Consider the following 18911-nt stretch of genomic DNA (forward strand, 5'->3'; position numbering starts at 1 on the left):
AACTTTGGGTACCAGTATAATTTATCCTCCAACGACCCCTCCATCCCTAGATATTTACCTCAAACATGGAACCAGATTCACAAGCTTCAATGTAGAAGACAAGCTTTCCATACCTGAGTTTATACAAGATTAGTTGTCATGAAAACTTATGCCTTTTTATACTGAAAATAGTTATTTCTCGCATTGTATTATAAACAGCTTTCCACGGATATAAAATGTACAATTATAAGATTAAAGTTTTTTTTAGCCCCGAGATGCCAAAGGCACAGGCTAAAAAACTGGTTTTGGTTTGGGTTTTGGATTGTTCATTTTTATATCCGTTGAAAACTGGATATAATACCATGCTAGACATAGCTTTTTCGTATGGATGAGAACCAGTTGTAATCCATCGGTTTCAAATGAATATGAGAATAGTTATTTCTCATATCGTATTATAAACGGCTTTCCGCGGGTATAGAATGTACAATTATAAGATTAAAACTAGTTTTTTTTAGCCCCGAGGTGCCGGAGACACCGGCTAAAAAAACTGGTTTTAATCTTATGATTGTACATTTCTATATTCGTAGAAAACTGGATATAATACGATGCTAGACATAGTTTTTTCGTATTCATGAGAACCGGTTCCTATCCACTGAATTCAAATGAATACGAGAAAAAAGATTCCTGTAAAGACATACAAACCTAGTGCCCTAGAATGATTAGACTTGATTAAATGAATATAAAGCATAGGAACCATTTTTATAGCATTACACTACCCATGTTAAAGTTTTTCATTAACTTTTTTGGACAGACAGACATATAAATGACTAGACATACAAACAGACAGGCTTTATTTATTAGGCTCATTTAGACAATTTCAAAACTGTATCTGACATAGCAGCAGTAGGTACAACAATTAACGACTTTAGTTATGACATGGTTTGTTTGTGTCCTAATATTCCTGAAGACTTTACATCTTTTTTGCAAACATTTCTGCATAGATCTGTCTACTTTGTATAGATAGAGACATTGTAGCTTAGTGGTAATGAAATGAGTTGCAGAAGGGGATAATTTGAGTTCAAGTCCCATGTGGCAACTCAAAATTCACACAACTTCCCCTTGTTGTGAAAGAAGAGGATTATTGAAAGGTTTGGATATTTATTATTCATGTGCACAATCAGTACAACCCTTATCCCAAGCTCCTCTATGGAAAGCATCATTCATTACGGTGACTTAATTTTTGACACCTGCCATACTCAGCGAGGATGAGGTCATAAAGAGTAGCTCCCCCGAGACAGCGGGCCAAGTCATAATGTAATTGAACGTGGAGCTTAAAAGCCCTAGTGTCTCGTTTCTTAGGTCCAAACACAAAGAAACAATGGCTACACACACACACAGACTTTTTATAGATCTGTCTACTTTTTGTCTATTTTCCACTTTATCGTCTACTTTGCACTTACTATCCTCTAAGGACTTACATTTTCTTTGCAAACATATCCTTGATAGCATCATGAAGGTCATCACTCTGAGTAGTAGTATATACAATTTCATTTTATACCCAATCATACTAGAAATCACAGAGTAGTAGTACATACAATTTCATTTTATACCCAATTATACTAGAAATCACAGAGTAGTAGTATATACAATTTCATTTTATACCCAATTATACTAGAAATCACAGAGTAGTAGTATATACAATTTCATTTTATACCCAATTATACTAGAAATCACAGAGTAGTAGTATATACAATTTCATTTTATACCCAATTATAATAGAAATCACAAGAATGACAAGGATGACAAAATCCATAATAGAAATGCCATCTGTCAGTGTGTCCATTTGTGATCCCACTAACAGCTGAACCAATATGATTCTCATTTACAATGTAGCTTCTCATAGGTCCTGGGAAGGTTTATAACTATTTTGGGGGAGTGTACTACAATCCTCTAAAGAAATATCACCCCTTAAAAATGAACTCCACCCCAAAATGTTTAATTTACTTTTTTTTCAAAAATAGAATTGAAAATTAGGAAAGGTCAAGGGGTGACTTCCCCTCACCTGAAGAACCCCTAGAGTCCTCTAGGGGCATATCAGCTAGTAAGACAAATAGGAACAAGTATAGGAAATGTTATGACTATATTATTGGTTTAAAAGTGTACACATTCTACTAATTATCTAGAATAGATAAATTCTAGTCATCCAATTCCTATTTTTAGATTGGATGACTTATTGTGATTGATTGACCCCAATGGATAAAAATATTGACATTGTATTTTCCTTGAGAATAGCTTGTCCAAACCCAAGTAGGCCCTAAAACAAATAACATATTTACAGATAGGGAGGAAAGGAAAAATTGATTAATTTGATTGATTGATTGTCTCTTAGTGTTTGGACCTGAGTTCTCCTAGATGGGATGTAATCTACTTTACTTGGATCTGTCTACTTTACATAGATCTGTCTACTTTGCACTTAACTCTCTATGTAGTTTGGATCTGTCTGCTTTGCCCTTATCACTCTACATAGTTTGGATCTGTCTACTTTGCCCTTATCACTCTACATAGTTCGGATCTGTCTACTTTGCACATATATCTCTATATAGTTTGGATTTGTCTACTTTGCCCTTATCTCTCTATGTAGTCTGGATCTGTCTACTTTGTACTTATCACTCTACATAGTTCGGATCTGTCTACTTTTCCCATATCTCTCTATGTAGTTTGGATGTTTCTACTTTGCACCTATCTCTTTACGTAGTTTGGATATGTCTACTTTCCCCATATCTCTCTATGTAGCTAGGATCTGTCTACTTTGCCCTTATCACTCTACAATACATAGTTCGGATCTGTCTACTTTGCACATATCTCTCTATACAATATAGATCTGTCTACACAAATTGAAAACCCTACCTTAGCACCATGGTCCGCAAAGTAGACAAAGACATGATCCTTCTCAGTTGACTTCAGAGTCTTTCCAGAGCCTTCATTGATCTCCTCACCTCGCAACACCTAACAAATCATCAGATTATTGTAAAATATGGAGTGAAATTCAAAATCTTCCTGCTTAAATAGATTTCCAGTTATGACTGTCCTAATCTAAACCTTTTTTGACATTGATAGAGGATAATTTTGAAATTGTACCAGCTTGGTTTAGAAATTTTATTGATCCTTACCTTTAAGAATAGATCAGGCCTGACAGCATTGCAGGTATAATCCTTGGGGACTCCAGCATAGACATCTGTTCCATTAGGATGATTGATAATTTTACCTATAAAGGACCAGTTATAACATCTCTATGCATAAAATATAGAGAGACTGTAGTTTGTATACGGATATGCATCATTGGGAAAATAAATGCGCCCTTCGTCTAAGTATGCCGCATAGCGTTTCTTATATTTAGATTCTTAAGATATTGGGACTTGTCATTCTTGGGTACTCCAGTATAAACATCTGGTCCATTGTGATAATTGATAATTTTACCTATAAAGGACAAGTTATAACTTCTGATACAGAAAAAGTCTTGTGCGACATCATAAAAATATTTCTAAATCCTAAATTTTTTTTAGGGGTTTCTCTTTCTTCTCTCCTTTTTAGATGCATTTTTAAGACGTCACACATAAATCTTTCTGTGTCTGCTTTTAAATTCCCTGGAGTTGGTTTTTCTAAATTACCCAGAGTTGGGTTTTTTCATTACCCTGAGTTGGTTTTTAAATTACTTGTAGTTGGGTTTTTAATAACCCAGAGTTGGGTTTTTTCATTACAAAAGTTTTTTAATTACCCAGAGTTGGGTTTTTAAATTATCTGGATATGGGTTTTTCAATCACTCTAAGTTGGGTTTTTAAATTAACCAGTGTTGGTTATCAAATTACCTGAAGTTTGGTTTTTTAATTACCCAGAATTAGGTTTTTAACTTATCCAGAGTTGGGTTTTTAACTTCAACGGTGTTAAATTTTAAATTACCCTGAGTTGGGTTTTTAAATTACCTGGAGTTGGGTTTTCTGGGTTGTTTGCAATATCATCATACATCATAACAATAATATGATCATCAGGAATACCATGGCTATGTACTAAACAATAATATGATCATCAGGAATACCATGGCTATGTACTAAACAATAATATGATCATCAGGAATACCATGGCTATGTACTAAACAATAATATTATCATCAGGAATACCATGGCTATGAACTAAACAATAATATGATCATCAGGAATACCATGGCTATGTACTAAATAATAATATGATCATCAGGAATACCATGGCTATGAACTAAACAATAATATGATCATCAGGAATACCATGGCTATGTACTAAATAATAATATGATCATCAGGAATACCATGGCTATGTACTAAATAATAATATGATCATCAGGAATATCATGGCTATGAACTAAACAATAATATGATCATCAGGAATACCATGGCTATGAACTAAACAATAATATTATCATCAGGAATACCATGGCTATGTACTAAACAATAATATTATCATCAGGAATACCATGGCTATGAACTAAATAATAATATGATCATCAGGAATACCATGGCTATGTACTAAACAATAATATGATCATCAGGAATACCATGGCTATGTACTAAAAAAACAGCCATAAACTTTTACAATAGATATAGAAGATTTAGATGCAAACTCTCTTAAGCAGCCAATAGGAAAATAGTTGAGGAACAATCCGTCCATATTATTGGTTAGAAAAATGGGTAGTTTTTTTCATTTCATTGATTCTGCTAGAAATTCCTTTTTAAGTTTGACGGATTATGGGGCAAGGTTATGAATTGTCAAAATTAGACTGGTACACACACACTCACACACACAGACTGGTACACATACACACACACATACATACATACATTTCCAATAGGAAAATAGTTGAGGAACAATCTAGCCATATTATTGGTCAGAAAAATGGGCAATTTTCATTTCATTTCATTTGTATAATGAGTCAGCTAAAAAAGTAGAATTTTAAAAATAACTTATTTCATTGCTTGTATAAACAAAATGAATGATATATTACAATAAATATACAAAAGTTAAAAAGGTTCTTCTGCTTGGAATCCCTTTTTAAGTTAAACAAGTTGTCAGGTCAGAATGTCCATCTAGATCTTCTGGTCTGACTTTTGTACAAAGTAACTATCTATTGTCAAAATTATGTCATTATAAAAATGGTACACATTCACGCATAGACTGGTACACAAACATACACACACACTCAGACTGGTACACAAACACAAACACACAGACTGGTACACAAACACACACACACATAGAATGGTACACAACACTCAGATTGGTACACAAACACTCACACATTTTGGTACACACACACATTCAGACTGGTACACACACACACATTCTGGTACACATACACAGAGACTGCTACACACACACACATAAAGACTGGTACACACACACCCCACACAGACTGGTACCAACACAAAAATATACTCAAAATGGTACACGCACACACACACCAACTTTTAGACTGGTACACAAGCACACACACAAAAAAACCACAAACACACACACAGAGTGGTACACAAGCACACACACTTATTTTGGAAATAATCGATTCCAGCAACTTTAATCCAATCTTTGGTAATTTGAATAAAATCCTTACCAACTTGATATGCATGGCAGACGTCAGCCTAAATAAACAGAAAATAATATTAGTTTTCAATACAACATTTGATGCTTTCCCTTAAAGTATCATGTCAAGCACTGACCCCCCACCCCTTATTTTAAGATATATTAAAAATAAAGGGAGGAGGGTGGTTTGCCGTTTTTTTGTTTATTACTTTAGGTTATACTAGGTGAAATTTTGTGGAGGGGAGGAGCAATTTTTTATAGGGGCAATTTCTATTAGGAGGGTGGTTGTACCCTCCCCCATAATAGTTAAAAACCTTTCCAGAACCTATGAAATAGATAGGTTGGGTTATATTTTATATTGTGTAGCTCTAAAAGGTTAGGGTTGGCATGCTCGGGTTAGGATAGAAAAAAAACAGGCGGCGAGGTTTCTAGGTATCTAGTTACCTAGGTATCCAGGTATCTGGATATCCAGGTTTTTTTTAGAAATCCAGGAATCTAGTATAATCAGGTATCTAGGTATAAAGGCATCTAGGTATCGAGGTATCCATGTATCTAGGTATCTAGTTTTCTAGGTATCAAGATATCTAGGTATTCTGGTATCCTGGTATCTAGGTATGTACCTAATGTCTATAGTTGTACCATCCATTGCTACCAGCCACTAGAACTAGATATCCAGGCATCTAGGTTTTTAGGTATGTACCTTATGTCTATAGTTGTTGCATTCATTGAAACCAGCTACTAGAACTAGGTATCTGGTATCCATGTATCTAGGTATCCAGGTATACATGTATCTAGTTATCTAGATATTCTAGTATCTAGATATCTAGGTATCTAGGTATTTACCTGATGTCTATAGTTGTACCATCCATTGCTACCAGCCACTAGAACTAGGTATCCAGGTATCTAGGTACCTAGGCATCTATCTATCTAGCTAAGTACCTAATGTTTATAGTTTTACCAGCCAATGCTACCAGCCACTAGAACTAGATATCTAGTTAGCTAGGTATCCAGATATCTAGGTATCTAGGTATCTAGGTATGTTCCTGGTGTCTATAATTGTACCATCCATTGCTACCAGCCACTAGAACTATGTATCTAGGTATCCATGTATCTAGGCATCTAGATATCCAGGTATCTAGGTACCTAGGTATCTATCTATCCACCTATGTACCTGATGTCTATAGTTTTACCAGCCATTGCTACCAGCCACTAGAACTAGATATCTAGTTAGCTAGGTATCCAGATATCAAGGTATTAGGTATTTACCTGATGTCTATAGTTGTACCATCCATTGCTACCAGCCACTAGAACTAGATATCTAGGTATCTAGGTATCCAGATATCTAAATATCCAGGTATCTAGGTATTTACCTGATGTCTATAGTTGTACCATCCATTGCTACCAGCCACTAGAACTAGATATCTAGGTATCTAGGTATCCAGATATCTAGATATCCAGGTATCTAGGTATTTACCTGATGTCTATAGTTGTACCATCCATTGCTACCAGCCACTAGAACTAGATATCTAGGTATCTAGGTATCCAGATATCTAGATATCCAGGTATCTAGGTATTTACCTGATGTCTATAGTTGTACCATCCATTGCTACCAGCCACTAGAACTAGATATCTAGGTATCTAGGTATCCAGATATCTAGATATCCAGGTATCTAGGTATTTACCTGATGTCTATAGTTGTACCATCCATTACTACCAGCCACTAGAACAGCCCAAAGCTCACCATCCTTGGAAAACATGAAATAATGAAGGGACAAACGAACAGAAAAAATTTATATAGCAAATGTTCAGTTGTCATAAAAAAATTAAAAGAAAGAGAGAAATATCTGCTATAAATCAAAGAATATAGCTGTCTCTAGTGCCCTAGCAAAATGGGGATAAATGTCAATGCTTTTGGCTTACATATTCTATTGACGTCATAGTAGACGGAAAGAGAAAGGGAAGGGGGAAAGAAACTCCCTAGAAAGATATGGGGTATAGGATATTATATAACGTCAATAGCATAGGCACGTCAAAAGAAATTACATCTATCCTCATTTTGCTAGGGCACTATAGACAGCCATTAAAGAAAGACATGAAATCTTTATAAAAATATTTTTGTACATTTTAAACACAACTAACAGACTAAGTGAGGGGAATCTTCTATCTTAAATGACAGTCAAGAAAATCACATACGGACTGTTTGGCAAACAAATGAAGAAATAAAATCATAATGTAGCTTTGCTACTAAAAACAGCAGTTATGTTGAAGAAAGTTTTGTTAGAAAAATTAGTAGTCTAGCTTTAATAGCAGCTGTGTAAATCCAATTTCCCCCATGATTTCCCCAATTCCCACAGACTGACGGACAGACAAACAGACAAACAGCATCCATAGGCTGATTGATTGACCACAATACGGACGGACGGACAAAAATAATTATAGAGTAGCTTTGCTACTAAAAATTAAAATATTACCTCTGGAACTTTTGGAATGTCTTCAAGTCTGAGGGCGGAAGAACACCCAACAGACAACAGGACAACAAGTCCTAAAATAACAGGGATCCTAAGGGATAAGACAAGGTACGATGAATTGATGTACAACCACATTGATGATTAACAAAATTACCCCATCTGTATAAATATTGGGCACTACTAGTTTAGTCTAACTAATCACAATTTAATAAAAGAACCCAAAGTTTTTAAAAAGTATTTTAGAAGAGGGTACCACAACCCTCACAAGAGAAATCACCCATAAAAAAATTACCCCCCCCCCCCCCTAGTTTTTATTATTTTTCTTTTAAAACTAAAATTAAAAAGGGGAGGGGGCGTAGCTGCTAGTTTTAAAACAAAAATCCATAATAGTGAATCTCTGAAATGGAAGGTCAAATGAACAAAAACACTTGTAGAGTGTCAAACCAGAATATTATTACATGATTCTAAATAATATTGTAAGTAAATTAGTTGCAAAACTGATTAACTACAGGTTACTGTTTAAGAACATACTCACATTTTTAGGACTTGAGTATAGATATCAGTATACCAAAAATCAAATCATACAAAAATTTGTTGTCAAAAAAGTAAAAAATCAGTATGTTTTAAATGGACTTATGGACTTTCTGGTAAATATTATAGAGTTGTTGCGCTTTCTAAGTTATACTAAACCCTTATAGAAATCATCATGCAACGTTTGAAATCAATAGGACAATTCTAACCTGTTTAAATTAACAAAAAGAGATATCCGTTACGGACGGACGGATTGGTCCTAATTATAGAAAATCTTTGCTATTAAAATATTGTAGTTATATAAACCTGAAATTAGATATTCTCTTATCATGCTTGTGTGATAACTTATACTGAAAATTTAAATTATTTTTATCTCACTTTCCTTAATCAGGGAGGGATGGGACATTGGCCTGTATTATTACACTAGTCCACCAAAGTTATATATAGTAACGTTCTTTTATTCATTGGCTTTACAACTTTGGGGACTTTTTGATTGGTTGCCTCATGAAGTTGAGTGTCCACATGTTTTAACCACTAATAGTAATCCGCAGAAGGGGAAATTTTGTGAATTATCATTGGGGATGTACATCAATTTATCGGTCATTGTATTACCCCTTTAGATTCCTGCTTTTTATATAAACTCAACAGTGAGGACCTGAAGGGGAATTTTGTTTTCTTAAGCAGTTAATGTTGTCCAAAGATGGGGGTTGAGGGGATGTTTACCCCCCTCACACTTTAAAACCCAAAGCCCAATCTGTCCTACTTTTGATTCCTGTGACGTCATAAAAATGAGGGAGATGAGAAGTGGGAAAGAAAACCCCTAACAAGAGATGGAGAATCCCTTATTTTTATGACGTCACAGGAATCAAAAGTAGTACATATTGGACATATTGTATTGCATACAATTTTTAAAAAATTACCCTGTTTAAACCACTGAACCCCTCGTTTTACCCCCATTAAAATAAAAAAAAACTTGAACGTCCCTAATTGTCAGTATCCAAAAAAATACCCAGTTGAGCATTACCCTCTCTATTTATGTTAGAGGCCTCTAGGAGCACATAACAACTACCCCAAACCCCCTACATTTTTAAAAAGAAAATTATAAAATAAAATTATATTTTTTTCTAGGGGCGATTTCTCTGGGGATGGTGAAGGTATCCTATTCCCAGGATGTATGAAAAGCTACATTGTAAAGGAGAACCATATCGGTTCAGCGGTTAGCAAGATTCTTTGTTACAAACAGATAGACACACACAAATAGATTATGTTACTTTTATATAAGGATAAATTTTAAAAGAATGATTTTTTGTATGTTTGTATTTTGCTTTAAGTGGATTATGCTACTTTATAAAAAATTTCCTAAAATGTCAAAAAAAAATAAACATATTTTGATTAAGAGCTGGTCATATTTTTCTCTATTGTAAATCTTCGTTTTTATGGATATTTTGATTCTAGTTAAACCCAGGGATCTAAAAGGATAAGACAATGACTTATAAATTGATGTAGATCCACAATGATGATACACAAAATTTCTCCCTCTGTTAACTAAAATTAGTGGTTGAAACGTTTGAACATTCAACTTAATGAATCAACCAATAAGAAGTCCCTAAAGATGTTATGGCAACAAATAAGAAAACGTTATTATAAAACTTTGGGGACTAGTGTAATAAACAGCCCATTGTCGATTCTCTCTCTGAGCTAAACCAAGAAAACTTAATTTATAAGTTTTCAGAGATTTTTCAAAATGATTTTGGAAGATTTTTAAAATGTTCTTTTTTAAAATATTAAAAATATTGCGGTTTCATAACATCGCCTCTTGAGGGGCGTTTCGTCGTTTTTCACAGTAGCTTTTAATTAAGTAGGTTAATTTAGGTTAGGTAAATGTTAATGATTGTCCCGTAGGGTTAGAGTCACAGGGGCTAGAAATATAAGAAAATCTACTGTGAAAATACGACGAAACGCCCATTAAGAGATGATTTTACAAAACCAACAATAACCAAAAATTGTTCTTTGAAGAAAACTGAAATCGCTCAAATAAATATTAGTTAATTTAAAATCCTTACTGTTAAAAAATACATATCTATATGAACGCAATAGTTATTTATCGTTTTGTATCATAGACAGCTTTCCATGGATAGTAATTTAATATACCTTCCAGTTTGGCTTCGAACCGGTTCTCGGTAATAAAAAATCACGTATCGTATCGTATTACAGACAATTTTCCACGAATAATGAAGTTCAAATATGAAAATGAATAATAGTTTTGCTTGCCAAGGCTTTTGGCTTTTCGGGGCTAACAAAGCTGCTTTTAATCTTAATTTTTTTTATTTTACTATCCGCAGAAAGCTGTCTACAGTAAGATGCTATTATTCCATTATTGCTCCATCCTTATACTAAAAAAAACAGGATATCTGTCTGTCTATTTGTCTGTGTGTGTGTTTATGTTTGTACAAAGAATCTTGGTAACCACTGAACCGATCGGGTTTTCCTTTGCAGGGTAGGAAGTCCCGGGAAGGTTTATAACTATTTTTGGAATGGGTAATCCCACCCTCCCGAGAGAAATAGCCCATAGAAAAATTTATTGGTCCCAGAACTGATTGTTGTAATTTTGGTTTGGTAAGATATAACGTGTTTTAGAATATTATAAACTTTTTCTTGCCCTATTTACAAGTATTTCATCAGTCTACACAATGGCATAGACTCGAAATAGGCAATGAGCCTCTCCTTGCCGTCCTGGCATTGGCTGAGGATGGCAGAGATGGCCTGGCTGCTGTAGTCCGTGGTGAGCTGGAACACGGCTGGTAGGTCAAACCTGGGTGGCGCTCGGATGGGGGCTTGGCGAAACTTGTCCTTGAGCTGTACCAGTTGGGCTTCCATCTCGGCTGTCCAGGTCAGGGTCCTGGCCGTTTTCTGCCGATTCATCTCGTAGGTGAGGTCGGCATACTCCGGGATGAACAAACGGTAGTAGCCAAAGAACCCCAGGAGCGCCAACAGGTCCTTGGGGGTGATGGGGGCCGGCCAGTCAAGGATGCGGTCAATATAATCCTCTTGCATGGCTATCCCCTCACGGCTGAGGGTGTGGCCCAGATAGTCTACCTTGGCTCGGAACAGCTTGGTCTTGGAGGGCTTGAGGCGGATTCCTCCCCTGCGGTGGGCTTCCAAGACTTCCCGGAGCCTAGCCAGGTGGGCCCAGGTGTCGTTGTGAAAGGACAGGACGTCATCAAGATATGACTGGAGGTTGGCTGTGCCTAATGGGTTCAGGACCCCTGCAATGAATCTGGAGTAGACAGACGGTGCGGTGGCTAGGCCAAAGGGCATCCTTTTCCATTGGTACAAGCCCCTGGGGGTGGTGAAGGCGGTGCAGGGCCGGCTATCCTCGGACACTCGGATGGTGTAGTTTGCAGCCACCGCGTCTAAGGCACTGTAGACGCGGTGTCCCCCAGCTCGTTCTACCAGCTGCTGGATCTTGGGCAAGGGGTAGCTGTCCAGCTCAAGGCACTTGTTGAGGGCCCTGTAGTCGACTGCCCAGCGGGTGCTCCCGTCCTTCTTCTTGATGGGCACCAGGGGGCTGCTCCAGGCTGATTCCGAAGGCTCTATGACTCCTTCCTTCAACCATGTGTCCAGCTGCTTTTCCAGCTCGGCCTCCTGCCGTGGGTTCAAATCACGAAATTTCTGGCGGATCGGCTGGGTCCCTGGCTTGAGGCGCAGCTGTAGCTCTACTACATCAGTACAGCCGGGGGTGGAGTTGGAGAAGACGTCCCTGTACTCCGACAGCAGGGTCCAGACCTCCTTCTTGAGCAGGGGGTCCTTGCGCAGAAATTCGTTCTCTTCCATCTCAAGATCTGCCCACAGCTGCTGCATATCTGGGGGGTCAGCAGGCTCTTGGAAGGAATGGATGCAAGGGGGAGGCTTGTCGGAGACCTCCAGAATGTCGGGCTTCACCAGCTCCCCAGCCACGGAGAGGCCGGCGTTCAGCAGGAGAGGCATCTCCCCCTCATTTACCACCAGTACTCGGAACACGTTGGCGGAGCCAGGCCTGTGTGCATAAAGGCCTTCTGGTATGACAAGATACTCCCCAAACCTTTGTTCTGGGGCAGACAGCTGGATGGCATCCTTGGTGCGGTGTCCCACTAGCTCAACAGGGACAGCCATGACGCCGCGTCCAGGCAAGACCACCCGCTTGGCCGTACGGAGTTGGGGTCGTTGGCCATTTGTTGGAGTGACAGCACTTAGCCTGTAAGTGGCTGGCACAGGGTCAGCTTTGGCTCCAGAGGCAACCGGCCGCGATTTGACGGGCTCGGCGCCGGGAGAGGCTGAGGCATCGGAGCCATTCGTGGCTCCGAGGGCGTCCGGCCACGACTTGACAGGCTCGGCGCTAGGAGAGGCCGGGTTGTCGGGGCCAGCCTTGGCTCCGGGGGCGTTCGGCCACGACTTGACGGGCTCGGCGCCGGGAGAGGTTGAGGCATCGGAGCCATGCGTGGCTCCGAGGGCGTCCGGCCACGACTTGACGGGCTCGGCGCTAGGAGAGGCCGGGTTGTCAGGGCCAGCCTTGGCTCCGGGGGCGTTCGGCCACAACTTGACGGGCACGGCGCCTTGAGAGGCTGAATCCTGGGTGCTGGGCGCGGCTCCGAGTGCATCAGACCGCGACTTGACGGGCCTGGTCTCGGACTTGGCAGGTTGGATTGCAGGGGGGCCCAGGTAGAGAGGGCCAGGTGGACACGGCTGGCCGTTGATAAAGGTATCGGCGGAGAAGATAGGTTCTGGAGGGCTGGAAATCTCGGGGAACGTTGTTGGCAGGTTCTGCAGAGGCACCTTGGGCACTGGGGGCACTCCCATGGCTAGCAGGTTGGTCCCCCTGTGGGCGTTCAGCGCAGCATCCACCCAATGCGTGCCCTTCTCGACTACACGCGGCTGCTCCGGCAGTGGGCCTGGCAGAGGCCCCCCCGTAACTCAACTCTCTCTCGGCTGTCTCCCGGTCTATGGGGACGCCACGGAGTGGGATAAACTCCCCACGCACCCACAAGCAGGGGGGTTGCATGTCGAAACAGAGCCTAGTTCCGAACTCCTTGAGAAAGTACCCCCCTAAGTTCAGGGGGTGTGAGAGGTTCCGTACCACAGTCACGTGGTACAGATGGAGTATAAGAGTGTGTGAGACTGCCATATATAATTCATATAACTTTCCAATTACCTGAAGGGGCTGCCCTTCCTCATTAGCAGTCAGGATCTGGGTGTTGTCTGGAACCAACATCCTCTGCACGCCCATTGCGTGCATGAGGTGCTCAGAAATAACAGCGGACCCTGGTACACGGTTGCCAGAATCTACCATGGCATCAACCTGTACGTGCTGGGCAGGGTCAGGAGTAGGGAACCTCACCCTGATATGGCAGGGGAAGTGGAGGTCCTGCCCTTGAGACAAGGGGGCCTCCCGCTCGGCTGGGGTCGGGCGAAATTTCGGCGGCGGCCGAACCGCAGCTATGGTGCTATCGCCTACCATAGTGTGTGTAAACCTTTGGTGGTGGCTTACACTGTAGCTTCGAATCACTAGAGCTTATCAATTATCACTGAGTCAACAATTTTATATTTTATCACTTGGTTGACATTTATAAACACTTATGTGTAGTTATCACTAGGAGCTCTAAGTGTGATTCTGGAAGCAATGGCAGCAGGGAATGTCCGTCCTGCAAGCGTCGATGGGTGGCAGCGGCAGGGAATGTCCCGTCCTGCAGTGCCGCGGGTTCGAATCCCGAAGGATGGCGGCAGGGAATGGCCCGTCCTGCAGCGCCGTGGGTTCGAATCCTGGGAGGTAACGGCAGGGAATGTCCCGTCCTGCCGCACCTTGGGCTCAAATTCTGCTGTCCGTCGCAGTGGTAGGCCTTACTTGTGTGCTGAAGCTTCGCAGCCACACATTGCCTTCTCAGGAAGACCAGCTACGCAGCTGTCCGTCTCGTAGGTTTGGCCTGGGTGTCCTGGGGCTTGTCCAAGCTACACTTGCCAAATTAGACTCAGTTCTGTAGCCGTCTGAGCTAAATTATCCGATTACCGTGGCTGCGCACCTAGCGCTACTCCCGCACGGTACGGAAAAACGCCGTAAACTGGCGCTTTTAGCAGGCTAAATCTGCTTGCCGTAGGCCAGAGGCCTACATAATGCGTTCAAAATGATGGAAAATCGACCTAAAAAGGCCGTCTCACGGGTCAGTTGGCTTCTTAATTGGCGGTTGACTGTCCCCTTACTTGCAAAAGGGTCCAATCAGAGGTAGAATTGGCTAGTTTTTTGCAGGGCTCGATTGAAACACGCTGACACCAAGTTGTGGTAAGCCGAAGCGTTTCAGCTTACCGGTTGCGAGTTCGAATCCAACGAGCCCCTAGCCTTGAAGTATTCTACCAATAACAAACTAGCAGGATTTACTCATACAGAAATTATATTTAAACTGAATACATTTACAATGGGTGATTACTATATATACAAAAATAGATGATAACAATAAGTTAGGTTTGAAGGGGGTGTGGGGAGACAAGGGCGTAGCCAGCGGCGGTAGGCATCTGTGGTTTAAGCTGCAGTAAAGGGGAAGGCACCACCTCCCGGTAGGATAGTTGCCTGAGGGGCGCGGGGTTGCTAAGTGGCCGTGCCCCTCCCCCATTTAGCCAGTCCAATCTGACCGCTGCCGGTGGGGTCATCCGCGGTCATGAGGTGAATGGTGATAAATAGGATTAGTGCAGAAGGCTTGACTTGATAAGCCACTGCGTAGCAACTCTGTAGAATGCCCGTCCGTATGCTGCCGTATTACCACAAAATAACAATATTATAGAATTAAATTTAATAATTTTTGAAATTTTTATCACAGAAGAACTTAACCTTTAACGTCATAACGAACAACAATGACGTCTAAGTTTTTTGAGGGGAAGGAGGGGGTAAACAAAAATTGGAGAGAGGGGGGGGAAATAAATATTCATAATGCATTTACTAATATTTATTGGAATATTGAAAACAATTTATTAAATAAAAATTCTAATATTTACCTTAAAATTTTATTTAGATTTTAATTTTTACATTGAATCTCTGAATATAGAATTTTTCTATTAGCTATATTTCAGGAAAGGGGGAGTTGAAGTCATTTGCCTCCCCCCTTTCTAACATGTCTAAATTAATGTAAAAAGCTAACCTTTAAAGTCGAACCAACCCTTATTATAGAAAATCATCACTCTAAAAAATAAGTCAAAATTAGCCAAAATTCGTATATGTCAACTTTGCCGCCTTTTTAGGGCCGTACGACAATAAAACTGTGTTAATGAAAGTTAAATCACTGTGATTATGTAAGTAGGTTGGCTGTAGTTTTGCTAGTCGTAGATCCGCCATGTAACTACTTAAATTTAAATTAAGAGGAGGGGTTGGGGACATTTGACTGTTTATTACGCTAGTCCCCAAAGTTGTATGATAACGTTTTCTTATTCGTTGACTTAACAACTTTGGTGACTTTTATTGAATTTTAAATGGTTAGTTCTTTAAGTTGAGTGTCCTAATGGTTCAACCACTGTTTGTAAATTACACAAGTGATATTTTTGTATATCATCATTGAGGATTTACATTAATCTATCAATAATTAAAATAAATAATTATCCTCCCTCCCATTAACAATTAGTGGTTGAAATCTTTCGATACTCAACTTTTTAAACAATTAGTGTAATAAATAGCCCAATATAACTTTTACTACCCTGACATTACACAAACAGACAAATGTGGATCATGTACATCAAATTATCGGCCATTGTCTTATCCCTTTAGATCCCTGGACGAAACAATTATTATTTTTTTGTGGGAAAAAAATAAATTTTTCAAAAAATATCCCAGCTTATCTTTTTTATGATTTGTATTTTTTAAAACAGAGATAATATAAAGGAATTGATTCATAGTTTTGAAGTACCATTTGTCTTTTGAAAATGATAGATGAAAAGATAACCAAAAATAACTTCTATATTTATCAAAATACATAGCTTCTCTCTTTGCTACAGTCGTAGAGCTGTTAGACTTTATATAGTAGTAAAGCATAATTTTCCCAGGAAGGAAGGGGACAATGGGCTGTTTATTACACTAGTCCCCGAAGTGGTATAATAATGTTTTCTTATTCGTTGGCTTAACAATTTTGGGGACTTTTATTGAATTTTGGCTGGTTAGTTCTTCAGTCAAGTGTTCTATCGTTTTAACCAATATAATTGTTATTTGCCGAAGGGTTAATTTTGTGTAACAAGATTGGAAAAGAACATCAATTTATCAGCCATTGTCTTATCCCTATTAATCTCTGTAAATTTATTTTATTTTATCCATGCATCTAAACTGATCTATATGTACATTATATAAAGTTGTAGGGAGATTTTTCTCTAAATCTTAAGATCTCAATAAGTACTGAACCGATTGAATTCTCTATTTGAGGTAAGCTTCACATAGGTCCTGTAAGTGATTGCAGCTATTTTATTTTCAAATATAAGTTTTGGGATGGTTATAAGCTATTTTTCTAGCACCTCTCTGCCCATAAGATTATATAGCCCGTAGATGCTAGGGGCATGGCCGCTAGTTATATAAAAGTAACAGGATGTCTATCTGTTTCATGTGTGATTGCATGCTAGGCTGATATGGTGCTCCTTTACAGTAAAGCTTCTCATAGGTCTTGAAATATATGTAATTGAAATTTTACTACATAACATGGTTCAAAACTTTTCAATTGTTGATTTTATTCTATAGAAGGGATAATTTTGTGTATCATAATCAATCAATCTATCCATAAATTCCTTTAAGATTATCAAACTCCACTCTATATATGCTAGAAAATTATTTTATTACTACCGGCTTCGCCCCTAGCCTCTAGGGGCTTTGCCCCAAGAGGTTTGATCAAACCAATTATTCGTGACCCCACCATTTTTTTATTTTTTTTTGGGGGGGGGGGTTTAGGGTGTTCCACCCCGCAAGAAAATAGTTATAAACCTTCCCAGGACTTATGAGAAGCTACCCTGTAAAGGAGAACTCGATCGGTTCAGCGGTTAGCGAGATCCTTCGCTACAAACAGACAGACAAAAAAACATACAGAGAGAGATCGTTCTACTTTGTATTATAGAGTAGCTACTGCGCCCCTATCTTTAAGGGGCTATATATTCGAAGGGATGTGGAAGGTCAGATAAATAGCTTAAAACCATATCCAGGCTTTTTTGTACTAATAAAATAGCCTAAAACCATCCCAGGACCTGCAAGAAGCTTTGCTGTAAAGGTGGGCCATATTGGTTCAGAACTTAGCGAGATTCTACGCTACAGACAAAAAAAGCTTACTATTTTATATGATAGGGTAACTCGAGAAGTGCTGTTTGAATTTATTTATAACAAAAATTTTTCTTTCTCTCATAAAATAATAAACTATACATTATAAATAGAATTTAAAACGATTATTTTAAACAAGTAATTGTATACATATTGGTTGATGGTAATTTTATTTCTACTTTAATTTTACTTTTTTTTAAATTTCACGAAACCTAGCGGATTTATTTTTAACTATAATTAAAATTTCGAAAATGCTTTGAGTGTTGTGTGTAGAAATTCAGTGAAACGAGTAAACATAAAAGGGGAAACATCCACAAAAAAAGGGGAAGTGTACTACTCTTTGCCATTTTTAATAACTTTTTATTAAAGTAACAGGATGTCTATTTGTTTGTACCAAAGGATCTCGCTAACCGCTGAACCGATCGGGCTCTCCTTAACAGGGTAGCTTCTCATAGGTCCCGAGAAGGTTTATAACTATTTTGGGGGTGGGTACCACCACCCTCCCAAGAGAAATAAAAAATCAAAAAAAATTATGTATAGAAACTTGAACGCAATGAAGATAGATTATAACGTATTATTTAAAAAAAAACATTTAAAGTGCCACTAGAGGCTTCTAGGGGGCATAGCCGCTAGTCCTTACATAAACAACAGGATGTTTATCTGTATATCTGTGTGAAGCGAATGATCTCGCTAACTGCTTAACCGATATTGTTTTTCTTTACAGTGAAGCTTCTTATATTGGCAATTGCATTGAACATCCCCCATTGGCTATTTTTGGAGGCCGTGTAGGGGGTGAACAAAATTTAAAATCGATTTTGACATAAATTAATTAAAATCTTATGAAAAGAAATGATAATCAAATTCTAGGGTGTAATTAAGTAACAGGATAAAAAATGAACCAAGATGTTTATCTGTCTGTTTGTATCGAAGGATCTAGCTGACCACTGAGCTGATTTGGTTCTTTACTGTGAAGCTTATCATAGGTCCAGGGAAGGTTTATCACTATTTTTGGGGGAGGGTACCAAGAG

The 18911-nt window shown here is 38.9% G+C and overlaps 1 protein-coding gene across 4 annotated transcripts in view; it reads right to left on the bottom strand.

Moving 5' to 3' along the window:
* LOC145307330 (legumain-like) overlaps positions 1-8964 on the bottom strand; it is a 53482-nt gene extending 44518 nt beyond the window's left edge. For all 4 annotated transcript variants that reach the window (XM_080149710.1, XM_080149711.1, XM_080149712.1 and 1 more), the window contains exons 1-10: positions 8889-8964; positions 8055-8125; positions 7266-7328; positions 5615-5642; positions 3960-4043; positions 3150-3244; positions 2887-2985; positions 2261-2293; positions 1458-1504; positions 59-113 (exon numbers count right to left, since the gene is read on the bottom strand). In XM_080149710.1, the coding sequence (XP_080005836.1) occupies positions 59-113; positions 1458-1504; positions 2261-2293; positions 2887-2985; positions 3150-3244; positions 3960-4043; positions 5615-5642; positions 7266-7328; positions 8055-8125; positions 8889-8913 (600 nt within the window). In that variant the 5' untranslated portion in view covers positions 8914-8964. The remainder of the gene's footprint in view (positions 1-58; positions 114-1457; positions 1505-2260; positions 2294-2886; positions 2986-3149; positions 3245-3959; positions 4044-5614; positions 5643-7265; positions 7329-8054; positions 8126-8888) is intronic.
* Between the last annotated feature and the right edge of the window lie 9947 nt (positions 8965-18911).

The sequence above is a fragment of the Acartia tonsa genome, chromosome 15 (genome assembly GCF_053477335.1).
Source record: "Acartia tonsa isolate MP-2025a chromosome 15, ASM5347733v1, whole genome shotgun sequence".
NCBI lineage: Eukaryota > Metazoa > Arthropoda > Copepoda > Calanoida > Acartiidae > Acartia > Acartia tonsa.